General features: G+C 42.4%; 1 protein-coding gene across 1 annotated transcript; it reads right to left on the reverse strand.

Annotated features, from left to right (window-relative positions):
• Positions 1-394: 394 nt before the first annotated feature.
• On the reverse strand, positions 395-21,249 carry LOC133019732 (B-cell receptor CD22-like). The gene is made up of 17 exons (XM_061086290.1): positions 21,192-21,249; positions 20,210-20,235; positions 18,766-18,788; positions 18,432-18,685; positions 18,129-18,359; positions 17,752-18,012; positions 17,442-17,526; positions 17,258-17,315; positions 16,530-16,604; positions 15,355-15,429; positions 13,799-13,811; positions 12,806-13,162; positions 12,448-12,669; positions 10,566-10,832; positions 1,612-1,878; positions 709-969; positions 395-483 (listed from the first exon to the last, which is right to left on the reverse strand). Exons 1-17 carry the CDS (start codon positions 21,247-21,249, stop codon positions 395-397), a joined length of 2,622 nt encoding a protein of 873 aa, XP_060942273.1.

A 21,249-nucleotide genomic window follows, 5' to 3' on the forward strand; every position in this document is an offset into this window, starting at 1 on the left:
TATGGTCTATTTGACTCTAAATGGATCATTCACTTCACTTTCTAGACCCAGAGTCTACGTCCATTTTAATATACGGTCAATGGAAAGAACCTTTTACATTTTGGGGCAGATTCAGACAAAGTAGCTGATCCAAGAATTGTTTTATCTCTTTCTCTAACATAGTGAGATGTAAACAGTGATATGGAGTCATTCTTTTGGCCTCACTGTCTCTCACCTCTATCATCTCCACAGCTTCATTCACTTCTGATTTCAAGCTCAGAGTTTTCTTCATCCTGGATCGAAAACAACAACAAACACAACATTTGACAAAATGAACTTCATAACACTGAAACTAGTGTTTGAAGACATGTGAAGAAGACAGTAAAAGAGCAGAGGGTGAACTGATGGATTTGTTTTACCTCGTCCACAGAGTCCAGACCAGCACTGGAACCAGCACGACCACCAGAGTGCACCTGATGATATTCATGATTATCACTGACTTCCCTGGACAACAGACAGGAGACATGAGCAGTGTAGTTAGACTGAGGACTCAGTTCACCAGGTGATGCTGTTGGTCAGTCAGTATTGTCCATGTGCAATATGATGGGCTTGATATACAGCTGTGACACATCTGGAAACCCTGAGTATTGATGGTTTAAGGTTCTGGTGCAATGAAAAGAAGGCGAGGGGGGGGGTTGTAGGCTGTAAAAGTCAGAGTGCTTAACTCACCTGCTCCAACAGTCAGATGTAAGGTGGTGTTACTACGTCCGTGTGTGTTCTGGGCCTCACACTGATACTTTCCACCATGTTCAGCTGTGATATCAGTGATGGTGAAGTTTTGTCCTGATGCTGTTGGTGAGTCCTCGTCCTCCTTGTACCAGGTGTAGTGAGCTGCTGGGTTAGCATCACTGCTGCAGGTCAGAGTCACCGAGCTGCCCTCCATGATCTCACCAGAGGGACTCACTGACACAGAGGGAGGCTTTGGAGCGTCTGTATGTGTGGAAACAGAACGATGATAACAGATGACAGACATTGTGTTTAACATTTGATACGATGTGTTAAAGTCAAAGGTTCTCAGGTGAGTGGAGTCAATGAGTTACAACAACAAGTTGTTAAACTGACACAGGTAAATTCTTCTTCTTGTTAAGTGAGAGGTTTTCCTCAATGACTTCCTGTTGCACTGCTGTTTCCAGACTCCCCTGAATGTCCACAGATTTTCAAAAAATAGTCCAGTTTGTAACGTGGACTTAAAGCCTATTCAGAGTGGCCTGTTTGTGGGCGTGTCTCTTTAAATGTTAATGAGGCACTGCTCCCCCTGCTGGGAGGTGTATGTGTGACGTTTGCACAGGAGCAGGGTTTTGTTTTCACCACTGTCTGTCTGCTGAGAGATGTTTGCTCGTCACGTGAATGTGCACATTGAAGGAAATATCTGTCAAGTTTACTGAGGATGGTGAAAGCTTTATGGATGTTTTAACAGACGCTGGGTGGATCCTCTTTGTGCTGCTGATGGTCTGACTGTGAATATTTATGGGGCAGAAGTCAAACGACACATATCTGCACATTTAAAATGTAAAGGACAAAGAATGAGACAGATTAAATATCTCTTCACTTAATAACCTGTGTTTCACTCACATGTCACAGTGATAGAGATGTTTGCTGAACTCCTTCCCAGCTCATTCTCAGCTGTGCAGTAATACTCTCCAGAGTCTGACGACCGGATGGAGCTGAGGACAAATTGTGTCTCTTCACTGAGACGTTGAACTTGTTTATCTCCACTTCTCTTGTACCAGGTGTAGTTAGCTGCTGGGTTAGCATCACTGCTGCAGGTCAGAGTCACCGAGCTGCCCTCCATGATCTCACCAGAGGGACTCACTGACACAGAGGGAGGCTTTGGAGCGTCTGAAGTATAGTCTATATTAACACACAGGATGAGAATACAATCAAAACACTGTCTGTATTATCTGTTAAAAATTTAAATTTAAATTATTTCCACATTATTGTAGCTTCATGAGGAGGAGTAAACTCACCCACTGTAGGAGAAGGGAAACGCTCCTGTCCTTCTATAGCACAGTGATAGCTGTCTTCAGCATCAACGTGTCGGAGGTGAAAGTATTTTTTTCGTCCAACAGGTTTATTGTTATTGTACCAAACGTAGGAAAGATGATCAGGGATCTGACACCTGCTGTGACAGGTCAGCTCTGTCCAGGTAGAAGATGGATTGGCTGTTGATCTCCTCACATGTACCTGGAGCTGAGGGTCTGTGAACAAACATGTGGTTTTATTTCAACATACACACTAACATTTCAAACTGACTCTAATGTAAATGTTACCTGTGACAGACAGAGTGACTCCAGGTGAACCAGTTAAACTCACTCCATGGTTTGTTGTGAACCTGAACTTGTACACAGCTGAGTCGCTCTCTGTCAGGTTAGAGATTCTCAGAGTGCACTCGTTGTTTTCACAGAGATTCTCCACACGACCTGAATACTCCGGATCAGTCCTTAGATCAACGTGAATCTCTTTATTCACTTTAATGAACCAGAAAGTTTCCCGGACTGTAGTATAAAGGTTATTCATCCTGGATGGGTATGTGTAGGTACAGGTAATGTCCACTGTTGATCCTCTGAAGGCACAGATCTCAGTAGAAGTGTAACTCACATTCCAGACATGACTCCATACCACTGTAACACAGAGCAGATCAGAGAATCAGAAGATGAACTTATACATTTATAAAACTAACTCCATGTATTTTCTCTGGTGAATCACCAGTCGGCAGGTTTTCATTTTAAGATGATGACGATGCTAAGATGAGGAAACTTTCAGTTCACATTAAACACAGTGAAGTTCCCTTTAGACTTCAGAGTGAGGGAGAAACACACTGTTGGAGGTGAGGAACATGAGGGACCTTGTATAAGTTGCTCTTATAATGGAGCAAACTGGCCAATATGGAGGAAATGATCTGTGTCTTTTATGCAGAGTCGACCAAAGATGGACGACACGTCTCCACTTCCTCCCACTCTCCAGAAATGAAGCCAAAATATCCTGGATACCAACGCTGCCATCTTTCACATTTGGAACCACAGTCTGCACAGTAGTGATCCGGAGGTGGAGCCACAGTATCAAGGTCCCGCCCATACATGAGCTTGACCAATCCTGAATCAGCCTCAGCTGTCAATCATGAAGTTATCTAAGTTTCATATCATCAAATAACTAATTAAAACCAAACTTATGAGAAACATGAACAATAGAGTGAGATGAGAACGACCTAAAATGACACAAACCATCTTTGAGAAAAATGAATTTGAATTTTTAGATTGGTCCATGTCCTTTCTACTAACATGGAGGATACAGAATGTATGTTCTATACTGCAGCCAGCCACCAGGGGGCGATCTCAATGCTTTGGCTTCACTTCTGGGGAGCAGTCATGTCTTCCATCTATATTTACACAAGCAGAATACTAGTACTAGTAATACACTATTTTGTCAGTACTGACAGTAGTATCCCAAGAGTTCAATGTGCCAATGCAGAAAAAAGTATTTAAAGACACATGAAGTTATGGTACAATGCATTATCTCAAATACTCCAGCAGATGGTGCTGTTAGTGAAATACTGTAGATTAAACACACTGATTGATGGAGAGCGGAAATCCTCGTGTCCTTTAACAGCACAGGAAACTCTGTCTGTAGAATAAAAACTATCTGTATAAGATGCTCCTTCCTTCTTCTTCTGTTGATTCTTGTACCAGACGTAGTTCAGATGATCAGGAAGACGACACCTGCTCTGACACCAGAGCAATGAACGGTAATAAGAGCCAAACATCTCTGATCCTATCACCTCCACATGCAAATCTGTGTGTGAGAATAAGGAATTAATTTTAGTCCAAACTAACAACACACACATGCATATAAAAGTGAACAGACACACTCAAGTGAACCAAACAAGATGTAGGAAATAAATGAATGAATGTTCAGATGTAAACGTTACCTGTGACAGACAGAGTGACTCCAGGTGAACCAGTAAAACTCCCAGTAGGTTGGTTTGTTGTGAACATGAACTTGTACACAGCTGAGTCGCTCTCTCTCAGGTTAGAGATTCTCAGAGTGCACTTGTTGTTTCCACAGAGATTCTCCACACGACCTGAATACTCCGGATCAGTCGTTACATCAACGTGAATCCCATTACTCTCTTTAATGAACCAGAACGTTTCCTGAACTGTAGTATCATGGTTATTAACTGTGGATGGGTATGTGTAGGTACAGGTAATGTCCACTGTTGATCCTCTGAAGGCACAGATCTCAGTAGAAGTGTAACTCACATCCCAGCCATTCTCACACTGTACCACTGTAACACAGAGAATCAGATTCATAACCACACCAGAGAACACTTAGTTTACTTTTTACTTTCTGTAGAAAAGAAACACATTTCCATGAGCAGCATTCCATAGCATTTCAACTAATGACTCCACACACTGATGACAATTCCTGCATCGAGAGGAGAGGAACTCAGTCATGATGAGAATAATATTTCAGACTCTCGTCGATAGAAACCATGATCTGCCTGAAACTTCTAAACAAAGATACAAAATAACACTGATGATAATTCATTCATATGTTTTCTTTCTGCATCACTTTACAGGTGGTGATCTGACACTGATTGAATGGTTCATTTATATTTTTACTTTCTTTCTCAAACTCACTTCAGGTGAATCAGAAGTCCGAGTGTAAAATACAGAGAAACATGAATGCAGACGTACAGTACCTGTCACAGTGAGAAGAAGGAGAACAAATCCACTCGCTGCTGCAGTTACACTCATAGTAGCTGCTGCTCTCGTCTGTGACTTCAAACAAGAAAAACCTCCTCAGATAAATAATGTGCACAAGATGAAACTCAGTGACATCACAGACACGTCTAAAGATAAATGTAAACTATTAACCCCCCCCACACACACACACACACCCCACCCACTTCCTTCCTCTTCACACCTACCTGCAGGCTGAGCCCGATGGTGGAAGATTAAAATGTGGTTTGAACAAGTGTGATAAATAAGTTAAGTGTCTGTTCAGACCAAACCTGAATCATCCACTTCACAACATCTCACTGACACAAGGAAAACAAATTAAAGGAGATTTGAGGAAAACTCATTGACACGTGATGTGAGAAATACCACAAAACACTTAAGTGAAATCAATGGGCCTGATGCAAACTTTGAACCGACACCAGAGGCAACACAGCTCACCTGGTGTCAGTAGTTCACTTTGTGTTAACGGTCACATTCAAGGCGTTCATCACGTCAGTAGCAGCTCACGTCCACAGGAGACGTTCTCCCTCCGGTCCTCAGAGGAAACGAGTACAACTATCAACATTTATCCATCACACATACAAACCCTGGTTAAACCCACCAAGCAAGTCTGTCACTGAGTCGAGCTCAAACCTCCACCAAGGCCCAACCGTCTCCCTCAATTCAATCCAGCTGCACCAGAGTTCAATCACTCATAGAAACCAGTCCTCTGAATAATCCTGACTGTTTTCATCAGTCTCACAATTATAAAGAAAGTGATACAAACAGGCTACAGGCTCCGCCCCTTTATCAGGATACGTGCCCAAATTTGATGAGTTTGTGGAAAAATCTGTTTTTGTTTTCTGGTGTAATTCTGCTGAAAAACAAAGACTCAAACAGATAAGGAGTGAAAACAAAAGACCAAAAACATTTATTTAAGAAAGAATCATGAAATCAAGATACATAATAATTAATATCCATTAACCACATTAATATCATGTATAAGACAAGAGTCACATGGTGTTACCACAGCCTCACAGGCTCATCACCAAGACGTCCAGCACAGTTCAGAGAGTAACAGCAAAAAGAAAATATACTTGTTGCTGAAAAGACAACAACTTCAACAACAGGCCGGCAAAATGGACAAAAGAAGGAAAAGCCAACACACCAACCCACAAAGGGTCGTAGGATCTGAGAATCTTCCTTCAACCTAAACCAACATCAGAACTAAAGCTCACAGAAATAAAGCTGCGGAAACTGGACGACTGGACCCATCAGAAAAGAAAAAGAAAAGACACAACACAACAATACTCTTGCTCTAAAGGTCATGCTGTACAAACTGCTGCTGCTGCAACCGGGGATGGAGAGAGAGAGACTTCCTGTTCCCTCCCAAATACTTTCAACCAATCACAGTGCACCTGAGGAGAGAAGACAACAGGAAACCACGAGTTGAAAGGAAATGTACGGGTGTTTTCTCTTTATTCATAAGCATGGTCTGTTAGTTTGAGAGCTGGACTTGCACGTTCAGATTTCGTGGTGTTTTTACTCTAAACTCTGCGCTTGCACTCACACAGCTCCTGCTGCTGCTTAGATTCACTCTGCTTGTGCTCAAACTCTGCGCTTGCACTCAGATATTTTGCTGTTTGGACAGATTTCCTGTATTTAATAACTACACACTATGTTTTCTGTGAAACTCGCTTGTACGGATGTTCTCTGAAGTCGTCCATCTTGGTTGTGTTTGTCCCTGTGGCTCTGACCTGAGGCTTCACACCAGGTCTTCCTGCTCCTCGGTGTCTTCTGTCTGTGCTGCAGCATCGATGTCGTCATACTCAGGAGAGTTGTCTAACTGATGGAGGAGAGAGGAGAAAATATTAATCATCTCTGGACTTTATTCATGAAACCTGCAAATAATCACAGTTCATTCCAAACAGTTTGAACGTAGTTGCGCCCCCTGTCCATTGGTTTGTTTGTTCATCAGCAGGATTACACAAAAACTGATAAACTGATTTCCACAAAACTTGGCTGAAGGACGGGACATGGACCAAGAAAGAAGTGTCAACGTGACGTCACCCATTGGTTTGTGAGCTGCCATTTTGAAGCCTCCATTTTTGACTTGTGTCCAGCGCCATCTTGTTTTTTGAAACCAGAAGTAACCATATATGGAGGAAAGGGGGTGGAGCCTGGCTCAGGGCCCAAGGACAGTGCCCGCCCACCTAAACCTGTGACCTGCACCCAGTACTAGCTGTCAATCACATGGTATCCATGACCCAATGCCTGCAGTGCATTATGGTCTATTTGACTCTAAATGGATCGTTCACTTCACTTTCTAGACCCAGAGTCTACGTCCATTTTAATATACGGTCAATGGAAAGAACCTTTTACATTTTGGGGCAGATTCAGACAAAGTAGCTGATCCAAGAAATGTTTTATCTCTTTCTCTAACATAGTGAGATGAAAACAGTGATATGGAGTCATTCTTTTGGCCTCACTGTCTCTCACCTCTATCATCTCCACAGCTTCATTCACTTCTGATTTCAAGCTCAGAGTTTTCTTCATCCTGGATCGAAAACAACAACAAACACAACATTTGACAAAATGAACTTCATAACACTGTTGGGCAAGGCCCAGTGATCTGACTTAGAACAAAGAGTCGTAAAACCTTAGGCCAGGCTCGGGTAACCCCTTACATTTAAAAATCCAGCATGGGGCCCTTATCACCATGTGGCAGCAGGTCACTTCCTGGGTCCCCACTGTAAGCCCGCCCCTGGGGGCCAAATCCTGACAACTCAATTGGCTGGAGGGCCACACTGACCCCTGACCCCTCCTCCCAGGGGGGAGTCACCTGGAACATGACTTAAAAAGGCTGAGCTCACAGAAACCTCTCTCTTTTTTCCTCCGATGCTGACGTTCCCATCAGGCCCTTTCGGGTCTGCCCAGAGGATCCAGCAAACTTAAGGAGGGAACTACTTTTCTCTTAACTCTCTTTTTCCTCCGATGCTGACGTCGCCACTAGACCCCCCCCGGGGGTCTTCACAGTCGACCCAGTAAGCTAATGGAGGCGATAAGACGTTTGTTTTATTCATTTCAATTAATTTCATTCATTTATTCTTTTATCTTAGTTGACGTTTTATTTTGGAAAGGACTTTTCCTGTTTTAACTTGGAAAGATCAAACAGGAAATTGCTCGCTGGACGATCTCAGACTGTTTAATTTTTCCCCACGGACTTTACTTTTATTCTTTCTCCACACGATCTACAACGGCTACAAGCAGCCGCACGTCCCTGTAAGGCAGCACGATCTCCTCTGCTACCGAAGAAGACGAAGCCTCATCCCGTCACGGAGCACGACGGATCCGCTCCGGCCCAGCTGCGGTGCTCACGAGAGCCCGCCTGAGAGACTTCAAGCTATTCACTGAACCTCCGGGAGATTCGCGCCAATGCGCATGCAACCCACGAAATCACGGTCACAGTAAGAGGCTTATGTTGTCTGGGCAGATGTTAGTTTTGATACGTAGCATATTGTTTAATATTTGATTGTATTTGTTGCGAGACCGCTGAGTCTCATTGTTTTAGCCGGCTACGACGAGCCGCTACTTCCGGTTCATTTCCGGGTTTGGTGTTAGTGGTTGAGCGCTGCGAGGAAAGCCTCCAGCCACGCTGTTAACGTCTGTGTGAGTCTGCAGTGATTTCACCGATCAGAACCTCGGCCCACAACGCTCGCTTGAGGGCTGAGGGGTGAATAACTGTTAACTCATCTCAGGCGTATTTTTTTAAGAGCTTCTTTGAACTCTCCTTACATGTTTTCTCTCTCTCTCTCTCTCTCTCTCTCCTTCTAAACCGACCTATACACACTTCCGATCTGTATTTATAATACAGTTCATGTCACATAGTTAAATCTATGCTTAGAGAGGCTGAACACATCTGGAAACCATTCGGCCCCCAAAGCCAAGCAGAGATAAGAATTCTCTTTGTCTAAAATTTCCTTTGTGTAATTCATGTGACGACCACCAGTGTGAGCTCCGGCCACATGGTGTCATTAACATAGACTCCATCTTGAATAACGCAAGTTAACCCACCATTTTGAGTCTATTATTGCCACGCCTCCACTCTCTCTCTCCTCCCATCCTGGCTCTAAATTCATAACGGCTCCGCCATCTTGTTTTGTAGTCAATCCGCCATTTTGAGAGTTTTTAGGCCTTGATTCCACGAATCATGATCGGCCTCCATCTTAGATGTGATGTCACTAAGCGTCATCGCCACGCCCCTTCTTTTTCTCTCTCTCTCGCACACACACACACACACACACACACACACACACACACACACACACACACACACACACACACACACACACACACACACATTGATAGACACAGACAGATACACACACACAGAGACACATAGATGGACCAGAGGTTACTTGCGTGTTCTAAATTGTGATAAGCTGCTGTTGTTATCTTTGAAATATGGGAGTTTGTTAAAATGATAAATCATTAAATAACACTAACTTTATTTCACATACACACACATAGACACACCCACACAGAGAGACACTTTGACACAGACACACACACAGAGACAGACATACATAGGTAGACCGCAGGTTTTACATGTATTTTCTGAATTGTGATAAGTGCTGCTGTGTTTATCTTTGAAATATCGGAGCTTGTTAAAATGATAAATCATTGAATAACATTATAACTTTATTTCCCCTTTTTAATAAATACTTTTGTAATAAAGTATCTGTAGTCTATGATTATTTGTGCATAAGTGTGTGATTGCAGCTGGATTATGATTGCCTGTGCTCGAACTTAGAAGCCTTCACTGTTTATTAAGTAATCGTTAATATTAAAATATTGACATTATTAATTTGACATTTATCATTATGAGACTGATAATTATAGCTTGACATCGTTGGTCCCTGGAAACCAGGGTGGTGCCCCCCTTTCTCAATTATTAATATAGATAGTATTATTCTTAAATTGATAATTTTATTGTTTTTGACTAATTATTTTCATTATTCTTGGTTGATAACCTTATCATTGTTAATTGATAGCTTGTACTTTCTAATTGATAATTCCTATTTTCTCATTAGTGGTTTAATTGTTATTTGATTACTGATCATCTTCAATTAATAATTTAATTATTTTTGATAGATAATTTTTATTATTTTAATAATCATATTTCATGATTATTAATAATTAGCCAACGTCAAGTCTACTCCTATTGCACAACAACACTGAAACTAGTGATTGAAGACATGTGAAGAAGACAGTAAAAGAGCAGAGGGTGAGCTGATGGATTTGTTTTACCTCGTCCACAGAGTCCAGACCAGCACTGGAACCAGCACGACCACCAGAGTGCACCTGATGATATTCATGATTATCACTGACTTCCCTGGACAACAGACAGGAGACATGAGCAGTGTGGTTAGACTGAGGACTCAGTTCACCAGGTGATGCTGTTGGTCAGTCAGTATTGTTCATGTGCAATATGATGGGCTTGATATACAGCTGTGACACATCTGGAAATCCTGAGTATTGATGGTTTAAGGTTCTGGTGCAATGAAAAGTAGGGGGGGGGGGTGTCGCCTGTTTGTGGGCGTGTCTCTTATAATGTTAATGAGCCACTGCTCCCCCTGCTGGGAGGTGTAAGTGTGACGTGTGCACAGGAGCAGGGTTTTGTTTTCTGACTGTGAATATTTATGGGCCAGAAGTCAAACGACCCATATCTGCACATTTAAAATGTAAAGGTAAAAAGAATGTGACAGATTCAATATGTCTTCACTTAATAACCTGTGTTTCACTCACATGTCACAGTAATAGAGATGTTTGCTGAACTCCTTCCCAGCTCATTCTCAGCTGTGCAGTAATACTCTCCAGAGTCTGACGACCGGATGGAGCTGAGGACAAATTGTGTCTCTTCACTGAGACGTTGAACTTGTTTATCTCCACTTCTCTTGTACCAGGTGTAGTGAGCTGCTGGGTTAGCATCACTGCTGCAGGTCAGAGTCACAGAGCTGCCCTCCATGATCTCACCAGAGGGACTCACTGACACAGAGGGAGGCTTTGGAGCGTCTGAAGGAGAGTTTATATTAACACAGGATGAGAATACAATCAAAACACTGTCTGTGTTATTTGTTAAAATTTTAAATTTAAATTATTTTCACATTATTGTAGCTTCATGAGCAGTGAACTCACCCAATGTAGGAGAAGGGAAACGCTCCTGTCCTTCTATAGCACAGTGATAGCTGTCTTCAGCATCAAAGTGTCGGAGGTGAAAGTATTTTTTCCGTCCAACAGGTTTATTGTTATTGTACCAAACGTAGGAAAGATGATCAGGGAGCTGACACCTGCTGTGACAGGTCAGCTCTGTCCAGGTAGAAGATGGATTGGCTGTTGATCTCCTCACATGCACCTGGAGCTGAGGGTCTGTGAACAAACATGTGGTTTTATTTCAACATACACACTAACATTTCAAACTGACTCTAATGTAAATGTTACCTGTGACAGACAGAGTGACTCCAGCTGGACCAGTTACACTCCTTCCATGGTCTGCTGTGAACCTGAACTTGTACACAGCTGAGTCGCTCTCTCTCAGGTTAGAGATTCTCAGAGTGCACTTCTTGTTTCCACAGAGATTCTCCACACGACCTGAATACTCCGGATCAGTCTTTAGATCAACGTCAATCCCATTACTCTTTTTAAAGAACCAGAACATTTCCTGAACTGTAGTATCATGGTAATTCCACCTGGATGGGTATGTGTAGGTAGAGGTAATGTCCACTGTTGATCCTCTGAAGGCACAGATCTCAGTAGAAGTGTAACTCACACTCCAGACATGACTCCATACCACTGTAACACAGAGCACATCAGAGAATCAGAAGATAAACTTATACATTTAATAAACTAACTCCCTGTATTTTCTCTGGTGAATCAACAGTCGGCAGGTTTCATTTTAAGATGATGACGATGCCAAGATGAGGAAACTTTCAGTTCACATTAAACACAGGGAAGTTCCCTTTAGACTTCAGAGTGAGGGAGGAACACACTGTTGGAGGTGAGGAACATGAGGGACCTTGTATAAGTTGCTCTTATAATGGAGCAAACTGGTCAATATGGAGGAAATGATCTGTATCTTTTATGCAGAGTCGACCAAAGATGGACGACAAGTCTCCACTTCCTCCCACTCTCCAGAAATGAAGCCAAAATATCCTGGATACCAACGCTGCCATCTTTCACATTTGGAACCACAGTCTGCACAGTAGTGATCCGGAGGTGGAGCCACAGCATCAAGGTCCCGCCCATACATGAGCTACACCAATCCTGAGTCAGCCTCAGCTGTCAATCATGAAGTTTAATCTAAGTTTCATATCATCAAATAACTAATTAAAACCAAAATTATGAGAACATGAACAATGTTCTCAACATACTGCAGCTAGCCACCAGGGGGCGATCACAATGCTTTGGCTTCACTTCTGGGGAGCAGTCATGTCTTCCATCTTTAATTACACAAGCAGAATACTAGTACTAGTACTGTACTAGTTTTTCATTACTGACAGAAGTATCCCAAGAGTTTAATGTGCCCATGCAGAAAAAAGTAATTAAAGACACATGAAGTTATGGTACAATGCATTATCTCAAATACTCCAGCAGATGGTGCTGTTGGTGAAATACTGTAGATTAAACTCACAGATTGATGGAGAGCGGAAATCCTCGAGTCCTTTAACAGCACAGGAAACTCTGTCTGTAGAATCAAAACTATCTGTATAAGATGCTCCTTCCTTCTTCTTCTGTTGATTCTTGTACCAGACGTAGTTCAGAGGATCAGGAAGACGACACCTGCTCAGACACGTGAGCTCTGAACGGTAATAAGAGCCAAACCTCTCTGATCCTATCACCTCCACATGCAAATCTGTGTGTGAGAATAAGAAATTAATTTTAGTCCAACCTAACAACACACACATGCATATAAAAGTGCACAGACACACTCAAGTGAACCAAACAAGATGTAGGAAATAAATGAATGAATGTTCAGATGTAAATGTTACCTGTGACAGACAGAGTGACTCCAGCTGAACCAGTTACACTCCCTCCAGGTTGGTTTGTTGTGAACCTGAACTTGTACACAGCTGAGTCGCTCTCTCTCAGGTTAGAGATTCTCAGAGTGCACTTGTTGTTTCCACAGAGATTCTCCACACGACCTGAATACTCCGGATCAGTCCTTAGATCAACGTGAATCCCATTACTCTCTTTGATGAACCAGAAAGTTTCCTGAACTGTAGTATCATGGTTATTAACTGTGGATGGGTATGTGTAGGTACAGGTAATGTCCACTGTTGATCCTCTGAAGGCACAGATCTCAGTAGAAGTGTAACTCACATTCCAGCCGTTCTCACACTGTACCACTGTAACACAGAGAATCAGATTCATAACGACACCAGAGAACACTTAGTTTACTTTTTACTTTCTGTAGAAAAGAAACACATTTCCATGAGCAGCATTCCATAGCATTTCAACTAATGACTCCACACACTGATGACAATTCCTGCATCGAGAGGAGAGGAAGTCAGTCATGATGAGAATAATATTTCAGACTCTCGTCGATAGAAACCTTGATCTGCCTGAAACTTCTTAACAAAGATACAAAATAACACTGATGATAATTCATTCATATGTTTTCTTTCTGCATCACTTTACAGGTGGTGATCTGACACTGAATGAATGGTTCATTTATATTTTTACTTTCTTTCTCAAACTCACTTCAGGTGAATCAGAAGTCCGAGTGTAAAATAGAGTGAAAAATGAATGAAGACGTACAGTACCTGTCACAGTGAGAAGAAGGAGAACAAATCCACTGGCTGCTGCAGTAACACTCATAGTAGCTGCTGCTCTCGTCTGTGACTTCAAACCAGAAAAACCTCCTCAGATAAATAATGTGCACAAGATGAAACTCAGTGACATCACAGACACGTCTAAAGATAAATGTAAACTATTAACCCCCCCCCACACACCCCACCCACTTCCTTCCTCTTCACACCTACCTGCAGGCTGAGCCTGATGGTGGAAGATTAAACTGTGGTTTGAACAAGTGTGATAAATAAGTTAAGTGTCTGTTCAGACCAAACCTGAATCATCCACTTCACAACATCTCACTGACACAAGGAAAACAAATTAAAGGAGATTTGAGGAAAACTCATTGACATGTGATGTGAGAAATACCACAAAACACTAAAGTGAAATCAATGGGCCTGATGCAAACTTTGAACCGACACCAGAGGCAACACAGCTCATCTGGTGTCAGCAGTTCACTTTGTGTTAACGGTCACATTCAAGGCGTTCATCACGTCAGTAGCAGCTCACGTCCACAGGAGACGTTCTCCCTCCGGTCCTCAGAGGAAACAAGTACAACTATCCACATTTATCCATCACACATACAAACCCTGGTTAAACCCACCAAGCAAGTCTGTCACTGAGTCGAGCTCAAACCTCCACCAAGGCCCAACCGTCTCCCTCAATTCAATCCAGCTGCACCAGAGTTCAATCACTCATAGAAACCAGTCCTCTGAATTATCCTGACTGTTTTCATCAGTCTCACAATTAGAAAGAAAGTGATACAAACAGGCTCCAGGCTCCGCCCCTTTATCAGGATACGTGCCCAAATTTTATGAGTTTGTGGAAATTTTTTTTTTTTGTTTTCTGGTTTAATCCTGCTGAAAAACAAAGAATCAAATAGACAAGGAGTGAAAACAAAAGACCAAAAACATTTATTTAAGAAAGAATCATAAAATCAAGATACATAATAATTCATATCCATTAACCACATTAATATCATGTATAAGACACAAGTCACGTGGTGTTACCACAGCCTCACAGGCTCATCACCAAGACGTCCAACACAGTTCAGAGAGTAACAGCAAAAAGAAAATATACTTGTTGCTGAAAAGACAACAACTTCAACAACAGGCCGGCAAAATGGACAAAAGAAGGAAAAGCCAACACACCAACCCACAAAGGGTCGTAGGATCTGAGAATCTTCCTTCAACCTAAACCAACATCAGAACTAAAGCTCACAGAAATAAAGCTGCGGAAACTGGACGACATCAGAAAAGAAAAAGAAAAGACACAACACAACTATACTCTTGCTCTAAAGGTCATGCTGCACAAACTGCTGCTGCTGCAGCCGGGGATGGAGAGAGAGAGACTTCCTGTTCCCTCCTAAATACTTTCAACCAATCACAGTGCACCTGAGGAGAGAAGACAACAGGAAACCACGAGTTGAAACGAAATGTACGGGTGTTTTCTCTTTATTCATAAGCGTGGTCTGTTAGTTTGAGAGCTGGACTTGCAGGTTCAGATTTCGTGGTGTTTTTACTCTAAACTCTGCGCTTGCACTCACACAGCTCCTGCTGCTGCTTAGATTCACTCTGCTTGTGCTCAAACTCTGCGCTTGCACTCAGATATTGTGCTGTTTGGACAGATTTCCTGTATTTAATAACTACACACTATGGTTTCTGTGAAACTCGCTTGTACGGATGTTCTCTGAAGTCGTCCATCTTGGTTGTGTTTGTCCCAGTGGCTCTGACCTGAGGCTTCACACCAGGTCTTCCTGCTCCTCGGTGTCTTCTGTCTGTGCTGCAGCATCGATGTCGTCATACTCAGGAGAGTTGTCTAACTGATGGAGGAGAGAGGAGAAAATATTAATCATCTCTGGACTTTATTCATGAAACCTGCAAATAATCACAGTTCATTCAAAACAGTTTGAAGGTAGTTGCGCCGCCTGTCCATTAGTTTGTTTGTTCATCAGCAGGATTACACAAAAACTGATGAACTGATTTCCACAAAACTTGGCTGAAGGACGGGACATGGACCAAGAAAGAAGTGTCAACGTGACGTCACCCATTGGTTTGTGAGCTGCCATTTTGAAGCCTCTATTTTTGACTTGTGTCCAGCGCCAGCTTGTTTTTTGAAACCATAAGTAACCATATATGGAGGAGTGGGGGAGGAGCCTGACTCAGGGCCCATGGACACTGCCCGCCCACCTAAACCTGCGACCTGCACCCAGTACTATCTGTCAATATCTGTCTGGCTGCTGCAGTTACACTCATAGTAGCTGCTGCTCTCGTCTGTGACTTCAAACTATAAAAACCTCCTCAGATAAATAATGTGCACAAGATGAAACTCAGTGACATCACAGACACGTCGACCTCCAACACAGAAGAGTCTGAGAAGAAAGACAGATTCTGTATGATAAAGATAAATTTAAACTGTTAAACACCCCCTCCCCCTTCCTTCCTCTTTACACCTACCTGCCGACTGAGCCCGATGGTGGAAGATTAAACTGTTGTTTGAACGATTGTGATAAACAACTTTAGTGTCTGTTCAGACCAAACCTGAATCATCCACATCACAACATCTCACTGACACAAGGAAAACAAATTAAAGGAGATTTGAGAAAAACTTTAATCTCATCTGTTCAGCTTCTCATTCAGATGCAATAAAGATTGACATGAAAAAGACAAACCTAAGATTTAAAGTTGAACTGGAAAATCATTAATACTGTAAGTGAGATTAAAATATAGCAAAAGTTTCATATCAACAGCAAATTAGAACAAATGAGCTTCACATTTTAGGTAAAAATAAAAATATATGAACAGAATAAAAAAAACAGCTTTTAATGATCTCTAAATAAAATCTGCTTTTGTTGCAAAACTGAACATCACAAAGTTAGAAAAGAGGAAGTTGCGAGTGAACAACAAATGAAAGGCTTCACACCAGGTCTTCCTGCTCCTCGGTGTCTTCTGTCTGTGCTGCAGCATCGATGTCGTCATACTCAGGAGAGTTGTCTAACTGATGGAGGAGAGAGGAGAAAATATTAATCATCTCTGGACTTTATTCATGAAACCTGCAAATAATCACAGTTCATTCAAAACAGTTTGAAGGTAGTTGCGCCCCCTGTCCATTGGTTTGTTTGTTCATCAGCAGGATTACACAAAAACTGATAAACTGATTTCCACAAAACTTGGCTGAAGGACGGGACATGGACCAAGAAAGAAGTGTCAACGTGACCTCACCCATTGGTTTGTGAGCTGCCATTTTGAAGCCTCCATTTTTGACTTGTGTCCAGCGCCATCTTGTTTTTTGAAACCAGAAGTAACCATATATGGAGGAGAGGGGGTGGAGCCTGACTCAGGGCCCAAGGACAGTGCCCGCCCACCTAAACCTGTGACCTGCACCCAGTACTAGCTGTCAATCACATGGTATCCATGACCCAATGCCTGCAGTGCATTATGGTCTATTTGACTCTAAATGGATCATTCACTTCACTTTCTAGACCCAGAGTCTACGTCCATTTTAATATACGGTCAATGGAAAGAACCTTTTACATTTTGGGGCAGATTCAGACAAAGTAGCTGATCCAAGAATTGTTTTATCTCTTTCTCTAACATAGTGAGATGAAAACAGTGATATGGAGTCATTCTTTTGGCCTCACTGTCTCTCACCTCTATCATCTCCACAGCTTCATTCACTTCTGATTTCAAGCTCAGAGTTTTCTTCATCCTGGATCGAAAACAACAACAAACACAACATTTGACAAAATGAACTTCATAACACTGAAACTAGTGTTTGAAGACATGTGAAGAAGACAGTAAAAGAGCAGAGGGTGAGCTGATGGATTTGTTTTACCTCGTCCACAGAGTCCAGACCAGCACTGGAACCAGCACGACCACCAGAGTGCACCTGATGATATGCATGATTATCACTGACTTCCCTGGACAACAGACAGGAGACATGAGCAGTGTAGTTAGACTGAGGACTCAGTTCACCAGGTGATGCTGTTGGTCAGTCAGTATTGTCCATGTGCAATATGATGGGCTTGATATACAGCTGTGACACATCTGGAAACCCTGAGTATTGATGGTTTAAGGTTCTGGTGCAATGAAAAGAAGGCGAGGGGGGGGGTTGTAGGCTGTAAAAGTCAGAGTGCTTAACTCACCTGCTCCAACAGTCAGATGTAAGGTGGTGTTTCTCCGTCCGTGTGTGTTCTGGGCCTCACACTGATACCTTCCACCATGTTCAGCTGTGATATTAGTGATGGTGAAGTTTTGTCCTGATGCTGTTGGTGAGTCCTCGTCCTCCTTGGACCAGGTGTAGTGAGCTGCTGGGTTAGCATCACTGCTGCAGGTCAGAGTCACCAAGCTGCCCTCCATGATCTCACCAGAGGGACTCACTGACACAGAGGGAGGCTTTGGAGCGTCTGAAGGATAGTTTATATTAACACAGGATGAGAATACAATCAAAACACTGTCTGTATTATTTGCTTAAATTTGAATTTTTTCCACATTATTGTAGCTTCATGAGCAGTGAACTCACACACTGTAGGAGAAGGGAAACGCTCCTGTCCTTCTATTGCACAGTGATAGCTGTCTTCAGCATCAAAGTGTCGGAGGAGAAAGTATTTTTTCCGTCCAACAGGTTTATTGTTATTGTACCAAACGTAGGAAAGATGATCAGGGGGCTGACACCTGCTGTGACAGGTCAGCTCTGTCCAGGTAGAAGATGGATTGGCTGTTGATCTCCTCACATGCACCTGGAGCTGAGGGTCTGTGAACAAACATGTGGTTTTATTTCAACATACACACTAACATTTCAAACTGACTCTAATGTAAATGTTACCTGTGACAGACAGAGTGACTCCAGGTGAACTCCCAGTAAAACTCTCAGTAGGTTGGTTTGCTGTGAACCTGAACTTGTACACAGCTGAGTCGCTCTCTGTCAGGTTAGAGATTCTCAAAGTGCACTTGTTGTTTCCACAGAGATTCTCCACACGACCTGAATACTCCGGATCAGTCCTTAGATCAACGTGAGTCCCATTACTCTCTTTAATGAACCAGAAAGTTTCCTGAACTGTAGTATCATGGTGATACCACCTGGATGTGTATGTGTAGGTAGAGGTAATGTCCACTGTTGATCCTCTGAAGGAACAGATCTCAGTAGAAGTGTAACTCACACTCCAGACATGACTCCATACCCCTGGAACACAGAGCACATCAGAGAATCATAAGATAAACGTGTACATTTACAAAATTAACTCCATGTATTTTCTCTGGTGGGAGAAACACACTGTTGGAGGTGAGGAACATGAGGGACCTTGTATTAGTTGCTCTTATAATGGAGCAAACTGGCCAATATGGAGGAAATGATCTGTATCTTTTATGCAGAGTCGACCAAAGATGGACGACACGTCTCCACTTCCTCCCACTCTCCAGAAATGAAGCCAAAATATCCTGGATACCAACGCTGCCATCTTTCACATTTGGAACCACAGTCTGCACAGTAGTGATCCGGAGATTGAGCCACAGCATCAAGGTCCCGCCCATACATGAGCTCGACCAATCCTGAATCAGCCTCAGCCGTCAATCATGAAGTTTAATCTAAGTTTCATATCATCAAATAACTAATTAAAACCAAACTTATGAGAACATGAACAATGTTCTCAACATACTGCAGCTAGCCACCAGGGGGCGATCACAATGCTTTGGCTTCACTTCTGGGGAGCAGTCATGTCTTCCATCTTTAATTACACAAGCAGAATACTAGTACTAGTACTACACTAGTTTTTCATTACTGACAGAAGTATCCCAAGAGTTCAATGTGCCCATGCAGAAAAAAGTATTTAAAGACACATGAAGTTATGGTACAATGCATTATCTCAAATACTCCAGCAGATGGTGCTGTTGGTGAAATACTGTAGATTAAACTCACAGATTGATGGAGAGCGGAAATCCTCGAGTCCTTTAACAGCACAGGAAACTCTGTCTGTAGAATCAAAACTATCTGTATAAGATGCTCCTTCCTTCTTCTTCTGTTGATTCTTGTACCAGACGTAGTTCAGAGGATCAGGAAGACGACACCTGCTCTGACACGTGAGCTCTGAACGGTAATTAGAGCCAAACCTCTCTGATCCTATCACCTCCACATGCAAATCTGTGTGTGAGAATAAGGAATTCATTTTAGTCCAAACTAACAACACACACATGCATATAAAAGTGCACAGACACACTCAAGTGAACCAAACAAGATGTAGGAAATAAATGAATGAATGTTCAGATGTAAATATTACCTGTGACAGACAGAGTGACTCCAGCTGAACCAGTTACACTCCCTCCAGGTTGGTTTGTTGTGAACCTGAACTTGTACACAGCTGAGTCGCTCTCTCTCAGGTTAGAGATTCTCAGAGTGCACTTGTTGTTTCCACAGAGATTCTCCACACGACCTGAATACTCCGGATCAGTCCTTAGATCAACGTGAATCCCATTACTCTCTTTGATGAACCAGAAAGTTTCCTGAACTGTAGTATCATGGTTATTAACTGTGGATGGGTATGTGTAGGTACAGGTAATGTCCACTGTTGATCCTCTGAAGGCACAGATCTCAGTAGAAGTGTAACTCACATCCCAGCCGTTCTCACACTGTACCACTGTAACACAGAGAATCAGATTCATAACCACACCAGAGAACACTTAGTTTACTTTTTACTTTCTGTAGAAAAGAAACACATTTCCATGAGCAGCATTCCATAGCATTTCAACTAATGACTCCACACACTGATGACAATTCCTGCATCGAGAGGAGAGGAAGTCAGTCATGATGAGAATAATATTTCAGACTCTCGTCGATAGAAACCTTGATCTGCCTGAAACTTCTAAACAAAGATACAAAATAACACTGATGATAATTCATTCATATGTTTTCTTTCTGCATCACTTTACAGGTGGTGATCTGACACTGAATGAATGGTTCATTTATATTTTTACTTTCTTTCTCAAACTCACTTCAGGTGAATCAGAAGTCCTAGTGTAAAATAGAGTGAAAAATGAATGAAGACGTACAGTACCTGTCACAGTGAGAAGAAGGAGAACAAATCCACTGGCTGCTGCAGTTACACTCATAGTAGCTGCTGCTCTCGTCTGTGACTTCAAACCAGAAAAACCTCCTCAGATAAATAATGTGCACAAGATGAAACTCAGTGACATCACAGACACGTCTAAAGATAAATGTAAACTATTAACCCCCCCCCCACACACCCCACCCACTTCCTTCCTCTTCACACCTACCTGCAGGCTGAGCCTGATGGTGGAAGATTAAACTGTGGTTTGAACAAGTGTGATAAATAAGTTAAGTGTCTGTTCAGACCAAACCTGAATCATCCACATCACAACATCTCACTGACACAAGGAAAACAAATTAAAGGAGATTTGAGGAAAACTCATTGACATGTGATGTGAGAAATACCACAAAACACTAAAGTGAAATCAATGGGCCTGATGCAAACTTTGAACCGACACCAGAGGCAACACAGCTCATCTGGTGTCAGCAGTTCACTTTGTGTTAACGGTCACATTCAAGGCGTTCATCACGTCAGTAGCAGCTCACGTCCACAGGAGACGTTCTCCCTCCGGTCCTCAGAGGAAACAAGTACAACTATCCACAT

This window comes from Limanda limanda, chromosome 14, assembly GCF_963576545.1.
Source record: "Limanda limanda chromosome 14, fLimLim1.1, whole genome shotgun sequence".
NCBI classification, from domain to species: domain Eukaryota; kingdom Metazoa; phylum Chordata; class Actinopteri; order Pleuronectiformes; family Pleuronectidae; genus Limanda; species Limanda limanda.